The 20672-nt window shown below is 37.7% G+C and overlaps 1 protein-coding gene across 1 annotated transcript in view; it reads left to right on the top strand.

Moving 5' to 3' along the window:
* LOC308269645 (ovostatin-like) overlaps positions 1-20672 on the top strand; it is a gene marked incomplete at both ends in the record, with an annotated part of 66524 nt that overhangs the window by 11342 nt on the left and 34510 nt on the right. The window contains 10 exons of the mRNA XM_080705010.1: positions 1236-1288; positions 2890-3016; positions 7927-8142; positions 8826-8910; positions 10793-10907; positions 12127-12241; positions 12821-12930; positions 14999-15157; positions 17788-18018; positions 20104-20184. Coding sequence (XP_080561136.1) covers positions 1236-1288; positions 2890-3016; positions 7927-8142; positions 8826-8910; positions 10793-10907; positions 12127-12241; positions 12821-12930; positions 14999-15157; positions 17788-18018; positions 20104-20184 — 1292 coding nt within the window. The remainder of the gene's footprint in view (positions 1-1235; positions 1289-2889; positions 3017-7926; positions 8143-8825; positions 8911-10792; positions 10908-12126; positions 12242-12820; positions 12931-14998; positions 15158-17787; positions 18019-20103; positions 20185-20672) is intronic.

Here is a 20672-nt window from a genome sequence, read left to right as displayed (position 1 = left end):
AGGCTAAGATAGGAGGATCACAGGTTCCGGACCAGCCTCAGCTCTTAGCAAGACCCTCAGTAACCTAGCTAGATCTTGCTTCAAACAAAAATTTAAAAGAGCTGGTAAAATAGCCCTGAGTTCAATCTTTGGTAGCAAAAATAAAATATCATCCAGACTGCATAATGTGTATGCATAATTTGCTCATTATATGTATTTAAGAGCCTACAGTCCGCCGTGTTCTGTTCTTCTGGATGTCAAGAATACAGTGATGTATTTTGCTTATATGCTTTTAATGCCACTCCTATTATGATCATTTATGTTTTTTCCCCATGATCTCTGTTCTAATGTAATCATTTGGAGGGAGTGAGGGGTACCGTCTCTATCTTTAAATCAATTTACCTAGTACAGAGCTTTGTAATGTTAGAGGTTCCCAAAACTACTGACTTCTATTTGTAATTGGGAAATATATTCAATTTTGTTGACCAGAGAGAGAAGAGGGAGAAAGAAGTAAAGAAAGAGTTTTATTTTAAGTAAGGAACATCCTAGGTCCCAGACTAATAGGGACAGAGAGCCAATCACTTAGATGGCCTGCTTTATTTGCATAGATTAGTTTTATGTGAGAAAAAAAAAGCTAACCATTAATACTCATGTCTTATCTTTTTTTCCTTCCTTCTTCCTTTCACCTTTCTTTCCTTCCTTCCATCCTTTAGCCCTTCATTCATTTGTTCCTTCCTTCCTTGCTGGGTATGAAACCCAGAAGCAGCAGGAGTCCCAGGAGAGACGTGGAGGTGTTATTACTGGTCCTGAGCTGGTCATGCAAGACTCAGTGCATCCATTAGTTAAAAGAGCAGAATCAGCTCCATGAATTAGGTCTACACAAAATTTCTGGGTGAACCATGCAAAGAGTTCATTGCATCTGTCTCCTCTGTCTTTTGCTATTTTAATGAAGTCGTCAGGCAAAGGAGCATATTTTAAATGATGCATAGAAGGAGAAAGGGCAGATGAAAGTAAGAAAACAGAACAACAGGGAAGTCATTTTACTAAACCTGTTTTGGCAGTCTTGACGTAACAGGTCCAACATGGTAACCCCTGTAGCTGATATGTCTTACATTGGATATGTGTTTAGTGTCCCATCACATATGTCAATGATTTAAGGCTTTCTTATTCAGTTAAGAATAATTTAGTAGGAAGGCTTTTGGGGCACTAAACACTTTTTAATTTCCTTCTAAACACTTTTTTATTTCCTTCTACAGTGATGATTCGCATCGTGTCTCTGGATGAACGTTTGAAGCCTGTCGAGAAAACCGTAAGTTATAGTTGAAAATATGTGGCAGACATCTGTAATCCTAGTACTTAGGAGACTGAGACAGGAGGCTTTCAGGTTTGAGGACATCCTCAGCAGAGAATGAGACTATCTTTAACCTAGTGAGACCCTGTTTTAGAATAAAAAAATTAAAAATAGGGCTAGGGGTGTAGCTTAGAGGTAGAATGTCTCTGAGTTCATGAGTTCAATACTCAGAACAAAAGGAACCGGGCATGGTAGCTCCCATTTGTAATCCCAGTACTTGGGAAGCTAAAAGAAAAGAATCCCAAGTTCCCGGCTAGGCCCAGCTACTTAGTGAGGCCCTCGGCAACTTAGTTAGACCCTGTTTCAAAAATAAAGAACAACAACAAAAAAAATAGGGCTGGGGGTATAGCCTGGAGGTAGAATGACCCCAGGTTCAATCTCCAATACCACAAACATAAAAGAAAAAAGGAAGGAAAGAAGAAAGAAGGAAGGAAGGAAGGCAGGCAGGCAGGCAGGCAGGCAAATGACAAGATGGAAGTATTTATGCTTGGCTTTGTTTTTCATATCATAAAAACCAATCTATGAAAATGAATCAGGCCAGTCTAAGTGATTGACTCTGTGTCCTTATTAGTCTGTGACCTAGGGCGTTTCTCTCTCTCTCTCTCTCTCTCTCTCTCTCTCTCTCTCTCTCTCTCTCTCTCGTCAACAAAATTGAATCTATTTCCCAATTACAAATAGAAGTCAGTAGTTTTTGAAATCCCCAACATTAGACAGCACTAGGTGAACTGATCCAAAGATAGAGAAGATATTCCTCCCTCCACCCCAAATGATTACATTAGAACGGAGATAATTGGGGGAAAACACAAATAATCAAAATAATCATAATAGAAGTGGCATTAAATGCATAGAAGCAAAATACGTCACTGTATCCTGGACATCCAGAGAAACAGAACATGGCAGATTGTAGACTCTTAAGTACATATAATGAGCAAGTCATGTATCCAGTGCTTGTTTAAACATTATGCAGGTTGGATGGTATTTTATAAGAACTGCCTCAGTGCATTTATAATGAGCATAATGACGGCTTCAAGTTTAAAGTTGTCAAGAGAGGTACTCTTGATATCTGTGTGTGTGTGTGTGTGTGTGTGTGTGTGTGTGTGTGTGTGTGTTTGTGTTACTGGGGATGAAACCCAGGGATATTCTTTCTACCTTCCAGCTATATCCCCAGCCCTATTTTTAATTCTTATTTTGAAAGAAGGTCACTCTAAGTTGCAGAGAACCTCACTAAGTAGCTGAGGCTGGCCACAAACCAGTGATCCTCCATCTCAGCCTCCCAAGAGTGGGGATTACAAGTGTGCACCACCACGGCCCCACTACTCTTAATATCTTCATATCTGTCTTATGTCACTTCCCCAGAATCAAATCCAGAGATGAGAAAAATGAGCTGGTGAATAATTAAAAAGCAGTGCAATAGGAACTACCCATAAGAGAGAGGAGAAAGCAGGAAGGGTTGAAAAAGAAGCAAAGCAAGCACACAATGGGATTCAGGCAAAGTCATCAAGCTTCCTGGCACGGAGCGCCAGAGAATAGGCTAACTTCAGAGTTTGTTCCGCCTTTAGAAAGGGGAGATCGGTTTTCAAACTCCGGCACCAGGCAGGTGTTGGTTATGGGCTGTCCTCATAGTAGAACTAACACCGCAGGAAGTTGCCAAGAAGCCCAATGGCTGTCCCCTGACGGAGCGCACAGGTAGAATTCAGTAGGAGCAGAGACAGGGATGTGAGGGCCAGACTCTGGCCACACCAGCTACAGGACTCACCGAGAGGAGAAGTGCAGGGCGTCCTCAGAAAAGAGAGATGAGCCAAAGTGTAAATTAGGGAGAAGAAGGCTAGTCTTCTCTGAGATCAGGAATTCATAGTAAGTCTGATAACATAATCAAAATAGGCCAGCAATATGACTTTTCTGTAGCAAATGTACCAATATATAGACACATACCTAGTTTCTTTAGCCCCAACCTACCTCTTTCCTTTCTTTCATTTTCTATACATTTACTCTTGCTTTCTTCTCCCTTACATCAGTAGTGTGTGTGTGTGTGTGTGTGTGTGTGTGTGTGTGTGTGTGTGTGTGTTTTACTGGGGATTAAAGGGAAATTTACTTCCAAGCTACACCTCTGGCCCCTTTTATTCCTTATTTTGAAACAAGGTCTTCTTAAGTTGCTGAGGCTGACTTCGAATGTGATCCTCTTCTTTCGGCCTCCCAAGTATTGGGATTACTGGTGTTTATTGGTGATTATTATTGGTTAATTTACATTCTCAATTGTAATCCCAGTACTTAGGAAGCTGAGATAGGAGGATTGCAGGATCACAGCCAGACTCGGCAACTTAGTGAGGCCCTCTGTAACTTAGTGAGATCCTGTTTCGAAGTGAAAAAAAAAAAAAAATAGGTCTGGAGGTGTAGTTCAGAGGTACAATACCCTTGGGTTCAATCTCTAATGTTACGTGCGCACGCACACACACACACACACACACACACACACACACACATTCCCTTTCTAGACAATTTTTTGTTTTTATTTTTTTGGTGGTACTGGAGGTGGGCTTTTCTACCTCCGGGCTATATTCTCAGACCTATTTTTTATACTTTATTTGGAAACAGGGTCTCACTAAGTTGCTGAGAGCCTCACTAAGTAGCTGTGGCTAGCTTCGAACCTGTGTAATCCTCCTATCTCAACCTCCCAAGCATTTTTCTAGACAGTTTCATTGGTATCAGATCTTCCTTCTAATTTATTCTAAGATCTGGTACTAACTTTTCAGATGTTGTAGAAACAGTCAAGGAGAGGTGGCAAGAATCCCAGGAGGGATGTGGAAGTGTTATGTCACTGGTCCTAAGCTGGTTATGCAAGATTCAGTGCAGAGTCATCAGTTACTAGAGCAATATCAACTCCATTTTAATTCTTGCTTTTAGGGATAAAGAGCAGCTTAGAACAAGGACTATAATTTTACTAGATTTTTATATAGTAGCTTTTCAGAGCAGTCCAAGCCTTGTGAAAATCAAACCAATTAAGCAATAAAAATTCAAGTCATTGAACAGCATTCTTGTGTCCTAAATGGAGGCATTGCAAATAGATAACAAAAAGAGACTGCTGGGTAACATCACCCTCATTATTAGAAATTGGTCCCACCGGCCACCTTCTCTCATGGTACCTATGATGCTATATCTTTTATTCCCTTCCTGGGAGGGAATCCCATGAGAAACTCTGCCTCTCTGAATGGCTTACTTACTAACACAGTTGTAGCTTTCTTTAGCACCATCACCATATTTCATCGGAGAAGACACCACTTCATAGATTGATGACAACAACTAGAGCCACTGATTCTCCCATGGAGTTTTCAGTTTCAAGAATTCCTGACAAATGCTGGGCGTGGTGGCGCACGTTTGTAATCCCCGCACTTGGGAGGCGGAGACAGGAGGATCGCACAGGTTCGAAGCCAGCCTCGCTGGCTTAGGAGACCCTGTTTTTAAATAAAAATATAAAAAAATAGGTCTGGGAGTGTAGCCCAGAGGTAGAAGGGTTTCCAGGAACCCCAGTACCACCAAAAAAAAAAAAAAAAAAAAAAAAAAAAATTCCGACAAAGCCTGGCCTGGTGGCGCACGCTTGTAATCCCAGTACTTGGGAGATTGAGACAGGTGGATTCCACAGGTTTGAAGCCAGCCTAAGCTACTTAGTGAGGCTCTCAGCAACTTAGTGAGACTCTGTTTCCAAATAAAATATAAAAAATAGATCTGGGAATGTAGCGCTCTGTGGCCCAAAAATATCTTCTGCAAGGAAGTCAAGGACTCGAGGTGAAGCCAGTGGTGGCAGAACCCCAACATCTTAAGTGACTAGCGCCACACTTCAGGAATGAAAAAAAAAAAAAGATCCAAAGTGTGTGCACTCACTAGAATCCTGTAACTGCAGCCCTGTGTCCTCCAGAGACCCAAGCCCACAGGACTATAAGTGATCTGGAACAGCACCTACCAACAATGACTCACAAACAATACGAAAGAAGATGGCAAGGCAACAGAAACACAAACCTAAGAATTCTGAAAATATGAGAATGAGGAAGAATGAGGAAATAAGTAATCCCCCTTACTCAAAAAGGAAAATCATGAATACTGACCTACAAGAAATGCAAGAAGGAGAATTCCAAATCTTGATCTTCAGTATGATGAAAGGCCTCACAGTTAGTGTACAGGAAATGAAAGAGGAAATTGAGATTTTAAGAAAGAATCAGAAAGAGGCCTGGAATTAAATGAAGGCGCCAATAAATGAAATGAAGGCAGCAATAAAAAGAAATTCTGGAAGGTTAAGTAAAATGAAAAACAGAGTATCACTGTTAGAAGACAGTTTATTCAAAAACAAAAGCACAGTCAATAGTATACAAAAGACATTACAACAACAGAACCTAAACATCCAACAACTATGGGATAATATAAAATGTCCTAACTTACAGATAAAAGGCAATAAAGAAGGAATATAGGCACAGACCAAGAGTATTTGTAATCTCTTCAGAGAAATAGTTTCAGAAAATTTTCCAAAGGTGGAAAAAGACTTGTACATCTATGTACAGGAGACATACAGAACAAGAATACCGTTAAGATCAAACAAGGACCTCCCCATACCACACAATAATTAAAATGACCAACATAGGGGCTAAGGAAAAAATCTTTAAAGTAGTGAGAACAAAAGAACAGGTGACATTCAGGGGCAAAGCAATAAAAAACACTCCAGACTTTACAACCCAAGAAATGAATGCCAGGAGAAACTGATATGATGGAATTTGTCCAAAAAAAAAAAAAGTTCATGGCAATCTCATGATTTTATTTTTCTATTATTTTGGAGAATCCCATAGGCTAGAGTTGCTTTACTCAGAATGTGTGTTTTTGAAAAAGGAAAGTGCATGAAAATTCTTGAAAACTAGGCGAAAGGGTTTCAATATATAAGCAACAGAAGTCCAGACTTTCAGTCAGAAATCAGTGTGTTTGAATTCTCCCAAATTATCTATGTTTCTTGGATCAATAATATATAATTAACCTCTATACTCATTGAGAAAAAGCCCTGGAGCTCATATATTAATATTATTTTTATTTTTATTTCAGTATCCAGTAATCACCCTTAAGGTAAGAAAACTGCTTTAAAAAAGTTGTTTTTTTCTTTTTTAAAAAATTGGTTCATTGTAGTCATACATCTTAATGGGTTACAACATGGTAGAGGCATACATGCACATATCACCCAATTAACTCTCACCTAATTCCCACACCATTTCCTCCCTTCTTCCTTCTTCTCATGTTTGGCTTAGTGATTTGATATTTGTGAATGCACATCATGTACATTAGGGAATTTTCCTCTTTCCCTCTCCCATCCTCCTAAGTTTCCTTATTTGCTCATCTATAGTTTTTCCTTCATTGCCTAGAGTTTCTCCTATAACCCCTTTTTTCCCCTTAGCTTCCACATATTAGGAAAAACATCTGATTTCTTACTTTTTCTTACTGACTAATCTCACTTAGCATAATGTTCTCCAGTTCCATCCATTTCCCTGCAAATGATGTGATTTTGTTCTTCTTTTTGGATGAGTAAAATTCCGTTGTGTACATATTTCATAGTTTTGTAATCCATTCATCTGTTGATAGACATCTTACCTGGTTTCAGAGTTTGGCAATTGTGAATTGTGCAGCTATGAACAAAACTATACATGCATTAGTTTGATAGTTTGGTTTCCATTTTTTGGCTAGATACCCAGAAGTAGTATTGCTGAATCTTATGGTAGGTTCCTTCCCATTCTTCTGAGGATTCTCCATACTGTTTTCCAAAGTGGTTGCACTAGTTTACAATCCCACCACAATGTGTTAGAGTTCCCCACTTCTCCACGTCCTCACCAGCATTTGTTGTTGTTTGTGTTTTGAATGATTGCCATTCTAATTGGAGGTAGGTGAAATTTCTGGGTAGCTTTGATTCGCATCTGATTGCTAATGATGTTGAACTTTTTTTTATACATTTAGCCATTTGAATTTCTTTTTTTTTTTGTCAAGTGTCTATTTAGTTCAATTGTCAATTTTTTATTGGGTTATTTGTTTTCTTAGTGGTAGGTTTAGAGCATCTTCACAAACCTCAAAATCAGAAGGTCATTTACAGAGACTATCTAAATTGTCACAGAATTATTTCTTTCATGTGGCCAAACTTAAGAGGATATAAATTTACCTTCCCTTTGATTTCTTTTTTTTTTTTGTCCCTTTGATTTATATTCAAATCCACTGGGTCATAAAGACAATACACATAAATGATTTCATTCAATCTAATACTCATTGAAGGTCTATAAATGTGTACTTACTATTTGGCATGCTGGAGATAAAATATTATTCGCCTTTAAGAAATGAGATTGATCCAAAATAGATGTAAAAATAACAGTTCTAGAAAAATAGAGATGTAGAAATAGCAGTTCTAGAAAAAAATAACAGTTCTAGAAACAGTTCTAGAATATACTAAGTGCTATACTATATCTGGATGTGAGCCAAGGTACAAAACAAATTCTGCATGGGGAATCAGAGGTGTGCTCGTGCTGGGAAGCAGTAGGTTAGAATCTAAACCAGTGGAAAGCCCCTTGCTGAAATTTTTTGATGAGTGGGAAAATCCAACATGCCAAAGAATATGTGCTTCCTTCATGCTCAGGATCCACATGATAATCACTTGCAGCAGTGGGTGGATATGAAGACCGAGGGCGGTATTCTGCAACTCTCCCTCCAGCTAATCCCGGAGTCCACCCTTGGATGGTATGAAGTCAACGTGGAGACCACCTCTGAGATGCCAGTATATCACTTCTTCTCTGTGAAAGAATATGGTAAACACTAGCTGTGAAAATATTCCATTAAGAAGAAAAATGTTTATATCTGATCCATTTTTATACAGGTGTGATTGTTATGAAAATGTTAATTGTGCATCTTTTGCTTGCCTCTTACCTTACCCTTTATTATTATTTGATAATTCATCACTTGGTTTGATTTTGTTAATCTCTTCTTGGTTTTATCAACTCGTATTCTTTCTAGAATTCTCTGTTAACCATGGGTATCTATTCTGTTTTCCTTTTGTGGTTTTTGGAATTGATGGTACATGATGGTTTCTGGTATGCTTGATGTCTTTTTAGGGCAATATTTATGCTTCAAAGCACTTTTGATAAGAGGAATGAAATTAATATTAGTTATATAAGGAGGCGTTCTCCTTATGTTATTTCAAAAGGCCTCATGAAAGTTCTATGGTGCTATCATTTTTTCCAACTAGACAGATGAAGAAGTTGAGGCCAACTTTCCCAGGATCAGTACCTGAGAAGTCACAAATTTGAAATTCAAATCTGCCTTTTCCTGTCTAACTTCAAAATCCAGCTTTATGTATTTCAGCATCCTCCTCACATTTTTCCATAACAACAAACACTGGCAAAGGCTCATGGTTTGTAGAAGGGGAGATAAGGGCTATATAGAAATGCATTCATGTTAATAAGCTGTCTTTTTTTTTTCTTTTGACCAACAGTATTACCCAAATTTGAAGTAACTGTGGATGCACCAGAAAGGGTTTTAACTGTGGACTCTGAATTCAAAGTTATTATCTGTGCCTTGTAAGTCTAAATTGTACAGAATAAAATAATGTATTCATAGATATTAGAATAGGGCAAAGATGACTAAAAAAACAGCAAAATGAAGAGGGATAGACAGCAAGAGAAAAGTAAAGTGTGTCTTTATTGCTCGGTTTATGAATTCTTGCCAAACTTCATTAATTATTTGAATAACTTATCACATGGTTTTACAGAACAGTTTGAGTACTGGTTACTGTCTTACATCTGTCTTATATCACAGTAGATCACCTTGTTTTACAACATCCAGTGCAGGAGCCACTAACCATCCCTATGTGGTTATTTGAATTTCAATTGATTAAATAAACTTAAAGGTTCAGTCCCTCAATTGCGCTAGCCACGTTTGCTATAACTAGTGGCTACTGAATTGGAGAATATAAACATAAGATTCCTCTTGTCCCAGAAAGTTGTGCTGGACAGTATCTGTGTCTACTCTTGTCTTCCTGTATTATCTGTGCCGTCGCTCAAGCCAGGCACAGTGACGCATGCCTGTAGCCCCAGTACTTGGGAGGATGAAACAGTAGGATTCCAAGTGCCCAGCCAGCTTCTTCAGCAAAGGAAGATCTTTGCCTAAATTCATATTCTCTCTCTCTCTCCCTCTCTCTCCCTCTCTCTCTCTCTCTCTCCCTCTCTCTCATTCTCTCTCTCCCTCCCTCCCTCTCCCTCCCTCTCCCTCTCCCTCTCCCTCTACCTCTCCCTCCCTCCCTCTCTCTCTCTCTCTCTCTCTCTCGCATTCTCTCCCTCCCTCTCTGTTTCCAAATTTAAAAAAAAAAATAGGGCTGGTAGAATACCCCTGAGTTCAATCCCCAGTATCAACTTTTTTTAATTGAGTAATTTATACTTGAGAAAACAGTTGATCATTCAGAACAAAAATTTAAAATAAGTGACAATATGATGTGTATTCAGATACAAGTCAATAGTGTATCTTTTAAAAATAATCAAAGGATTTAGAATTCAGCATACTGATAGTTACAATGAAAAATTATAGAAGAGTTGATTAAAAGAAAAGAATAATTCCAAAGAGATCATTATAATTTGGAAAAAAAATTGAGGAATTACCATACATGTAGCAATCTGCTATTATTTTTGACAGATAATTTTGCTCTTGGCCTTTCTTACCTTCTATTTGGATATTTAATATTGAGAATATATTTGTGTACTTATCTGTAATTACAAATAAATATAATTTGTTTTAAAAGTAAAAAATAAGAATAATACATACTCATTTTGGAATATTTTGAAAACATACAAAAGCTTAAAAACCAAAATAGTATCCTAAAAAGGAAACAGCTAAACACTGTGTGTATTTGCTTATTTTTAATATTTTTGTCTACACTGTATTTTAGGATGGAACCCAGGGGCATTCGACCTCCGAGCTACAGCCCCTGCCCTATTTTTTATTCTTTATTTTGAAACAGGGTCTCACTGAGTTGCAGAGGGCCTCACTAAGTGGCTGAGGCTGTCTGCGAACCGCGATCCTCTGGTCTCAGCCTCCTGAATGCTGGGATGACAAGCGTGAGCCACCACACCCGGCTTCTTTTCACATTTTTATTGGTGCATTGTCATCGCCCGTCATAACACACTTCATACTCACAGTGGCATATATCCACACAACATTGCTGTCTATTTAAAATTTTTGATTAAAACATATCTTGACCTACAGTAGTCAACACAGTTTTTTTAAATCAATACTACTGTTTAGATTTCCTCCCGAAAATTAAACTCAAAGTAATTAATTTTTTAAATATTGTTGTGAAGGTGGTTTCAGCCACTAAAATAGGAAAAAGAAGAGAAAAAAAGGTTTGGAAAAAAAACTAAATAGACTAATAATGTCATTAAATTCTGCAATTTTATATTCTTTTATTAGATACACCTATGGCCAACCCGTGGCAGGGACAGTTCACCTTAGCATGTGCAGGGATTCAAATGTTTATGGTTCTTGTAAACGTCCTGATCCCCTCTGTAAAAATGTTACTACTCAGGTAAGGTATTGAGTGTCCTGGCCATTTGGGCACATCGCTTATCTCCAGAATCATGAATAAATTTGCACTAACTTTATATGTTCAACTTTCATTTACCTCTCTTCTTGTTCCCTCTTTACAATAACAAAAAAATCATACTTTCTTCTATATTCCTATTTCCATTTTTTAATTAAAAATGCATTTGGTTCCATATAAAAATCTCTACCAATTTATTAGAGACTTGATGTATTGCCTACTTTATGCTTTATAGATTGAGTCAGGGAGATATGAAGTTGTTCATGTGTACACAAGGTATTTAAATGAATGATTATTTTTCTCTCAATCTACTCTCACTAGAAATAGGTACATATAGAGTTTCCAGGTGGGAAATGAATCAATATGGGTTCTTAACTACTACCAAAATGAATTGACTTATACAAACTTTCAAGAGGAGAAACTTCCTGAAAATATACACTTGCAAAATTTGAAAGCCATCCTTTAAAAATAAACAACAACAAAAAAAGCCGGGCGTGGTGGTGCACGCTTGTAATCCCCGCGCTTGGGAGGCTGAGACAGGAGGATCACACGGGTTCGAAGCCAGTCTCAGCTACTTAGTGAAGCTCTCGGCAACTTAGTGAGACCCTGTTTCCAAATAAAATATTTTTTAAAAAATGTCTGGGGGTATAGCCCAGAGGTAGAAAGCTTCTGGGTTCCACCCCCAGTACCACCAGTAAATAAATAAATAAATAAATAAATAAATAAATAAATAAATACAAAAAAGACTGATCTAGAATGTAGCAAGAACTTCATGTATAATCATACCAGAGTCAACTAGATATTTAAGACATGGTAATTGCAACAAAATAATAAAACTCAGTTTCAAAACTAAAAAAGAATGTGGCTGAAATTACCAAAATTGCAAATATCACGTGTGAATAAATGTAACTGGAGGTAGATATGTGGTCTGGTCCCAGGAATTAAAAAAGTAATGAAAACGAGGGTTCTTTCCAGCTCAATATTGTAAGAATGGATATTTGTTAATAATTCAAGTGGAATCCAGGTAAATACATGAATTGAAAATTCAGGTTATAGAAACACATTTATAGAATTCAAATTTGGGTGCAACGGTTCTCTTCAACTTGCTTCCCAGAGGTTACACATTTTTCTCTAAAGCCACTAGTTCTCGTAGACTTTTTACATTTTTAACCTCTCTTTTCTCGCTCTGTTCATTACATTTCAGCTGGGGAAAGATGGCTGTGTCTCCCAGCTGGTTGGCACCGATGCCTTTGAGTTGAACCGGGAAGGGCACAGGAGCTATTTCAGAGGTGATATTCTTGTCACGGACGCGGGAACAGGTAATGCTCCCACTGTGTCGAGGGAGAGGGGACCCCAGGGTGTCACCCTCCCATGAGTGCTGAGTGCTACCACCTGGTGGTCAAACCAGGGGCATTCTACCTCCAAGGTTACATTCTCAGCCTTTTGATTTTTTGTTTTGAAACAGTCTTGCTAGGTTCCTGGGAGTCTTGCCAAATGGCCGAGTCTTGTCTTGAACCTCGCATCCTCTCGTCTCAGCCTCCCAAGTACTGAGATTACAGGCCCGTGCCACCACACCCATCCTAGAAGGAATGTCCTCACACGATTATTTTAACATAATAAAAATTAAGTGGGATCACTAATCTATCATAAAGAACTAATAAGTTAATTGGCTAATCTACAAAGAGCAAGAACACCAGCTGAGAATGACAAGTTCTTTGGATTTTTTCCTCATTTTCATTAATTTTCTTTATAAAAGACATCTAGAGAAAGGCCTATATGTATAAACAGCTTAGGAATGGGGACTATTGGGGGGGATAAGACTCTGAGAGGTGTTTGTATCGGTAGCTGTTTGCCTATTTTTGGCTAATATTTTCCTCTTAACATTTAATTTACTACAGGTGTAAAGCTTACAAAGTCTACATTTATCAGCATAGACTCTTCAATGGTGTCGATTATGTTTGAGAATATGGAGAGTGTCTATAAACAAGGGCTTCCTTACTTTGGCCAGGTAAGAGAAGCAATCAGCTCTTGGCACACTCTCTTCTTCCACCTTTCATTTATTTGTTCATTCGTTTATTTCTTCCGCAACTTAACAGCTCTTTCTTGAGAAATCCCAACACTAGAAACCCTGCGCTAAGCCCGCTAGGGGGACTTACACTGTTGGTTTTCACGGGTCTGTCTTGGTTTAGGCCTTCAGTCAAGTCATAACTACAAATACTGTCCCATTTCACGCTCAAAATGTCTGAGATCGAAAAATAAATTATGTGGTCTGCATCCACATTCGGGATAAAAGGGGAACGGGCACCGCAATTTCTAGACATTAGACAAATAATTGTATAAAGAATGCCTTACCTGTTGCCATGATGTATGCTCAGTGCTAAGTCAGTGAAATACACATAGCATAGAATTCACCATCTTAACTATTTTTAGGGTCGGTTAAAGCCACTTTTATGACTTTACAATTTTTATTATGATATTTTTACCTAAGTGTGACTGAGTTTTTACATTTCTTGTCCTAATACATGTGATTGTGGTTGTATAATTTTTAAAAACAAACAAATTTTGCCAGATATAGTGTCATACATCTGTTATCCCAGATACTCAGGAAGTTGAGGCAGGAGGATGCTAAGTCCAAGGCCAGCCCAAGAAAATTAGGGAGAGCCTGTGTCTTGTACCATCACTAACTGATGTAAAATCAGGCCTTGGGATAAAATTGAATTTAAAGCCAGGTACGTGGTGCAAATGAGTCTCCAAGGCCAGCCAAGAAAATACATTAGGAATGCTTTAGTCAATAGGAAATCTCTGCATGCCAGAAATAACAGACAGGGCTCCAAGCAGGTGTTTTGAAGAAACCAAGAGGATTGAGAAGAGTATCTGAGACAGTTTTTTGGTTTTTTTTTTTTTCTGATTACTGTGTCCTGAGATGTAGTTTAAAAGGATCTTCTTAAAGGTCCCAGACTGGCAAAGATACTGAGGCAGGCATATATCTACTGTTACAAACGTGCCATTTTCCAAGGGGACATTTTGAAGCTAGGATTGCCTGCAATGGCAAGACAACAAGAATTGTTATTTCTAGCAAATAACCAGGGCTTAACAGAGCAGTCACTAAAATGTCTTTAAAAAATTGGTAAGGTCAGCCAGACCTGGTGGTGCACGCTTGTAATACCAGTGCTTGGGAGGCTGAGACAGGAGGATCGCAGGTTCATGACCAGCCTCAGCTACTTAGCAAGGCCCTCTGCAATTAAGTGAGACTCTGTTTCAGATTAAGAATAAAAATAAGAGCCGGCCTGGTGGCGCACACTTGTAATCTCAGCATTCAGGAGGCTAAGAAAGGAGGATCCCAGTTCACGGACAACCTCAGCTACTTAGGTTCTCTGCAACTCAGTGAGACCCTGTTTCAAAATAAAGAATTAAAAAATAGGGCCGGGAGTGTAACTCAGAGGTAGATACCCCTGGGTTCAATCCCATTACTGCAACAACAACAAAAAAGACAGGTCTGCACTTTAGAAATTTTCATTTTATGCCAATATAGAGGAAAGACAGAAGCCCTATAGAAGAGAGAGATTAGGTAGGAGATGCTAATATACAATAGAAAAAAGTGAGGAATTAATATGAGGCGATAACAATGAGAATGTATATGATAGATTGGGGAAAAAGATTAAAAAGATAAAGTTGAAAATGTTTCATCAACAATTAGAAGTTGCAGATTTAACAGACATTTGCCTTTGGTAACAGAATAGCTTGCTATTTATTCAAATAAGAGAGAGAAAAGAAAAGATCAGATACAGTAATAATCCACTTTGAGGGTTTCTATAAAATATTTATCATAAAAATTTTCAAGGTAACAGTTACATATGTAAACTTGACTTTCCAAAGATTTTTATGGGTAAAAAGATTTGGAGTCACTGGACCACTGATAAAATGTGTTAGACAGTCAACAGGGATAAAACTACCAGGTAACACACACATCCCAGGAGAGGGGAATGTCCATTATCAAGCGTGGCGGGGCAGTACCATCAGAATTGACTCTCAAGTTGACATAATGATTCAGAAGTGTGTTTCTTCCTCTTGTGCAGATTAAATTGCTTAACCCTGACAACTCTCCCATCTCAAATGAAGTTATCCAGTTGCACCTAAATGACAAAATTGTGGGTAATTACACCACAGATATAAATGGTGTGGCTCAAATTTCCTTGGACACCTCTGAGATTACATACCCGAACTTCACTTTGAAAGTAAGTTTTACGAACTCAAGTAGAAAAAAGCAAATACTCAAAAAGGTACTGGTTAGCTCAGATTTAGACTTACGCTATGTTATATTCATGAAATAGAAATGAAACTACGTATGTTGGTGTGAATCTAGAGGACCACAAATGGTTAAAACATTAAAGAAACAGTCTCTATTAAAAATCAATGAAGCTGGGCATGGTGGCGCACACTTGTAATCCAGTACTTGGGAGGCTGAGAGAGGAGGATCGCAGGTTCGCAGCCAACCTCAACAACTTCTTGAGACCCTTTTTCAAAATAAAGAATAAAATAGAGCTGGGGGTAGAGCTCAGAGGTAGAATGCCCCTGGGTTCAATCCCCAGTTCATCAAAAAAAAATTAAAATTAACTGGTGAGTTTGCTAGGAGATGAAGGACACCTGAGAATATGATGCTGAGGTCAGCCAGTCGGAACGTGAAGGTTCAGATGTTCTCACTCATAGGTGGAAGCCGGGGAAACTAGAAAACAAAAAAGGCTCCAGATAAATGTCGAGTGAGACTAGTGGAAGGGGACTTGGGGAGGAAGGGGAGAAGGGGGAAGGGGAGGTGATGATGAAAACAATCCAAGCACTTTGTATTCACATATGAAGTTATCTGTATCAGTGTGAATTATCTCTGGGGAGGGAGGGGGAGCCGTGTGGGAGCCAGTGGGAAGCACAGCGAGTGCCGTGTGCATGAGTGAACCTTACTATGAAGTGTAATTACAATGCCCCAAAATAGTAAAGCCGATGAGACTCATCCTGAAAACCCTGGGAAAATGTAGAATGAGAGCATGTCCTTTGAATATAAAGAATGAAATATTAGGGGTGGTAGAATGCCCCTGAGTTCCATTCCCAGTACCACATGAAAAAAGACTTTAGGTTCAAATAAAAAATATAGAGAGAGAGATGAATATATATATAATATATATAATATAAATATATTATTATATAAATATATATTATATAATATATAATATAATATATTATATTATATAATATAAATATATTATTATATAAATATATATTATATAATATATAATATAATATATTAATATAATGTATTATATAATAATATATATTAATTATATATAATTATATATAGTTATATATAATTATATAATATATAATTATATATAATATAATATAATATAAATATATAATATAAATATATTATATAAATATAATAAAAATATATATATAGACGAATTAGCTGAAAATAAGCACTACTTCACTTTCACTGTTGAACTAGAAAGATAGTTGCATTTTTGGTAGAAGGAAATGCTTGGGAAACTTTGGGATCTATTACCACAGATAATGTGGAGAATTTGTCTATATGCATTCCGGAGAGAAGAAACCTACTATTTCTAATTATGAAATATTCCTAGATAATTTTGAAGGGTGCCTCACACTTGTGTACTGGTAATGACAAATGGCCGTAGTTAGACAAACCTCCTTGCTCTAGTTGATAAAACCTTTTTCATCTTTCAGTAAAACTCCACGTTATTACCATCAAAGTCAACTTCACATTCACAAGTTCCTCATATTAAATATACAGATATAATGACATACATGGTAGTGAAAATATAATTTTAGAGTACAGCGTGATGGCACAAGCCTCTAGTCCCAGCATTGGAGAGACGGAGACAGAAAGATCAGAAGTCTAAGGACAGTCTCAGCAATGTAGTGAGGCTCTAAGGAACCTAGTGAGACCTTATTTCAGAAACAAAAAAAATATAGCCGGGCGTGGTGGCGCACATTGTAATCCCACATTTGGGAGGCTGAGACTGGAGGATTGATGTTTGTAGACAGCCTCAGCTACTCAGTGAGACCCTGTTCCAAAATAAAAAATGAAATATTAGGGGTGGTAGGATGCCCCTGGGTTCCATTCCAAGTACCACACAAAAAAAGACTCTAGGTTCAAATAAAAAAAATAAAATAAAAAGGGCTGGGGCTATATCTTAGAGGTATAATGCCCCTGGGTTCAATCCTTGGTACTACCTCTCAAAAAAGAAATATGCATATATATGTATATATACATACATGTATACATATATACATACTTATGTGTATATACATACACATGCATATCATACATGTATGTGTGTATATATACACGTATGCATACACATAAACATATTTGCATACTTATATGTATGTGTGCATACATGTATATGTATATATACACTGCGCATTTACATATACATACACAGATATGTATACGTGTATATGTGTATACATGTATGTATACATATACTATGCATATGTACACATGTTATACATATAATATGCATAGATACATAGTAATACATATGCATATGCATAATATGCATAGATACATAGTAATACATATGCATATGTATAATATGCATAGATACATAGTACAGGGCATGGTAAAATATTTAGTGTGATATTACTGACCTTGAAGAGACAGTAAGTTGTGAAGGTCATGAAGTGGGCACCCTAGAATATATTTGAGAGGAGGGATAGTGGAACTAGGTTAGACTTAATGAAGAAGGTCCCTGAAATTTTCCTGTACAGACAGAACAGCAGGATGATCGACCCTCTTATCAAATATTCTCGCACTTACCCTTTCTCAGTAAGCTGGATTCTCTGTCTCTAGGCTAACTACAAGGCCAATGAAAACTGCTACGCGCCAGGCTGGGTGCTTCCTCGGTACCCGCAGCCAGAGCACTTTGTGAGAAGATTTTACTCCAAGACAAACAGCTTCCTCAAGATCGTGCAGAAGACGGGAGAGCTGAGCTGCGACGCGCAGCATCCGGTGACGGTGCACTACATCCTCAACCCTGATGGCCTTGAGGACAGAGCCTACACCGCCACCTTCAATTATGTGGTACGAACCCCAAGATTCCGCCCCAAGCAACATGGCTTCTTAACTTTCAGACTTCTTTGAGCCCAGTGTAAAAACTTAAATATCATGAGAAAGTTCAAATTAACATAGAAGATAACACTTATATACTTGAAGTTTCTATTTTTTAAAGGAAAAAGAGTAAGAAGACAGACCCTAACTTTTATCCACTTTCTCCTCCTCACCACCCGTCTTTTTGTCTTCATTTCCCACCTAGACATGGAGGGATCAAATCATGGTTGTGTGTGTTACTCTTTGAAAGCCATTGAACCCCTAAAAACCCTTAGTTTGTTTTGTTGTTTGTTTGTTTGTAAGATTCTTTCTAATAGTACAGTTATTAAAAGAATTTTAAATGCAGTAACAGACACAAAGCTTTTTACCCAGTGCCTGGCACATGGAAGACATTCATTAAATATTAGGCTTTTTTATAACCTATTATTATGGTAGGTTATTAGTTGACATCATCTAAATAGATGCACTGTCCTTCACTAAAAAGGATGGAACATATATAACATGAGCAAGACCTGGATTAACCCCAAAGAGAGTCTCTCTTGAGATGGCCCAAGTTCTCCCTTGAACAGGTGTCCCCCGCTCTCCTAAAGAAACCTCTCTCTTTATCTCTTAAAAAACTAACTAGCTGGGCGTGGTGGCGCACGCTTGTAATCCCAGCATTTGGGAGGCTGAGACCATAGGATCACAGTTCGCAGACAGCCTCAGCTACCTAGTGAGGCCCATTACAACTCAGTGAGACCTGGTTCCAAAATAAAGACTAAAAAATAGGGCAGGGGATGTGGCTCGGAGGTCGAATGCCCCTGGGTTCCATCCCCAGACCCGCCAAAAAAACCCACAATAAATAAATAAATAAATAAATAAATAAATAAATAAATAAATAAATAAATAAAAAAAACCTGGACTAATACAGTCAACACACACTTCTAGAATGATTTTCATATTTCAGATACTCTATTAGGAGATGGATGAAGAGTCCATGCCACAACTTTCAGAAAATCCCCCAGGCTCTATAAGAGAACTCCTGACTTCTTTTAAAAAAATTATAATTGAATTTACTTTAACTGATACACTAAAACATAAAATGCATACATATATATTAATGGAATACCCTGTAATATTTTAATACATGGCATACATTTAGTAAAGTTTAAGTTCTTTTAAACATATCTCTTTCTTCAAATATTTAATATTTCCTTACAGCAAAAATTTTTCCAGTATTTGGGAGGTTGAAGCAGGAGAGTCACAGCTTCAAGGATAACCTTAGCAACTTACCCTGATTCAGAAATAAAAAATAAATAAATAGGGCTGGGGTGTAGCTGGGAGGTAGAGCACCCCTGGGTTCAATCCCCAGAACCACAAACAAAACAAAACAAAACAAAACAAAACACGTTTGAAATCCTTTCTGCTAACTTTCTCATACATGCAACACATAATTGTCATCTATTGTCGTCAGAGTGGAGAGTAGCTCCCCAGAGCTTCTTACTCCTGTGTAACTGTAACTGGTACCCACTGATCAACTTCTCTCCATCTTTTCCTCCCTCGAACTCTCCCTGCCTCCGGATTCCCCATCTATCTCTCTTTCCATGAAGTTCCCTTCTGTGGATTTCACATAGGAGCGTATGTGGTACCAGCTTCTCTGTGCCTGGCTAATTTCACTAAACATGGTGATCTCCGGTTCCATCCATTTAGAAAATCTCCGGTTCTAACCACATGAAAAAGAAACACAAGACTTGATGATGCCTCTATGCGACTTTGCTTCATTAACAGAAATAAATACAGGCGTCATGCAGTAACTACAGTCACAAATGAAAAGTTTTTCACCCCCAGCTTAGAGAGCTAATTTGTCATGTGGAGCATTACATTGCTTTCCGGCAAATTTATCCATGGCTCTTAAATTCTCTAGAAGATAGTTATTAAGATTCAATGCTCATTTACTGGTATCCTAAGTTGGCTGGAAAATACATTCGATTGTGTTGTTTAGACCATATAAACAGATAAATAATATAAGTTTAGGATTAAATGAATATAAGTTTTAACAGAACACTTTTATTGTCCTAGGTAATGGCAAAAGGTGTAATCATCCTTCACGGACAACAGAAAATTGAGATGAACGTGGGTGGTAAGGCTTCTGATTTCAACGTGGGATCTCATGCAAACAGAATATTTTAATTGGGGGCGTATTTTACATTTTTCTTTAAAAGTCAGAGCCTTCATATTTTAGGACATTTCACTACCCCCAAGTCACCCTCAAAGAATATACAAAGACATATTTATTAATAGACAGAGTGCCAAAAACTTATTAGTTAATAGACATGCATGATGTCAATCATACTCAAAGCTTTATTTAATGGAGAACAATACTGGTCCTTCACTTTCTCTTCCAAGAAAGATGATTTTGAATTCCAACAAAAAAGAAACCTAAAAATAAAATCTTTTAGTTTGAGATATTAAGAAATGTCCAACCATTTATTTCTTTTATAATCTATAGGGCAAGTTCTGAACTCTTCTTAGAAACTTTTTTAAATTTTGTTTGTTTATTTGTTTGTTTTGTGGTACTGGTGGAACCCAGGGGCATTCTACCTCTGAGCTACACCACAACCCTATTTTTTTATTCTTTATTTTGAAAC

The sequence above is a fragment of the Muscardinus avellanarius genome, assembly GCF_963383645.1.
Source record: "Muscardinus avellanarius genome assembly, chromosome: 11".
NCBI lineage: Eukaryota > Metazoa > Chordata > Mammalia > Rodentia > Gliridae > Muscardinus > Muscardinus avellanarius.
This window is presented reverse-complemented; position numbering and strand designations above follow the sequence as displayed.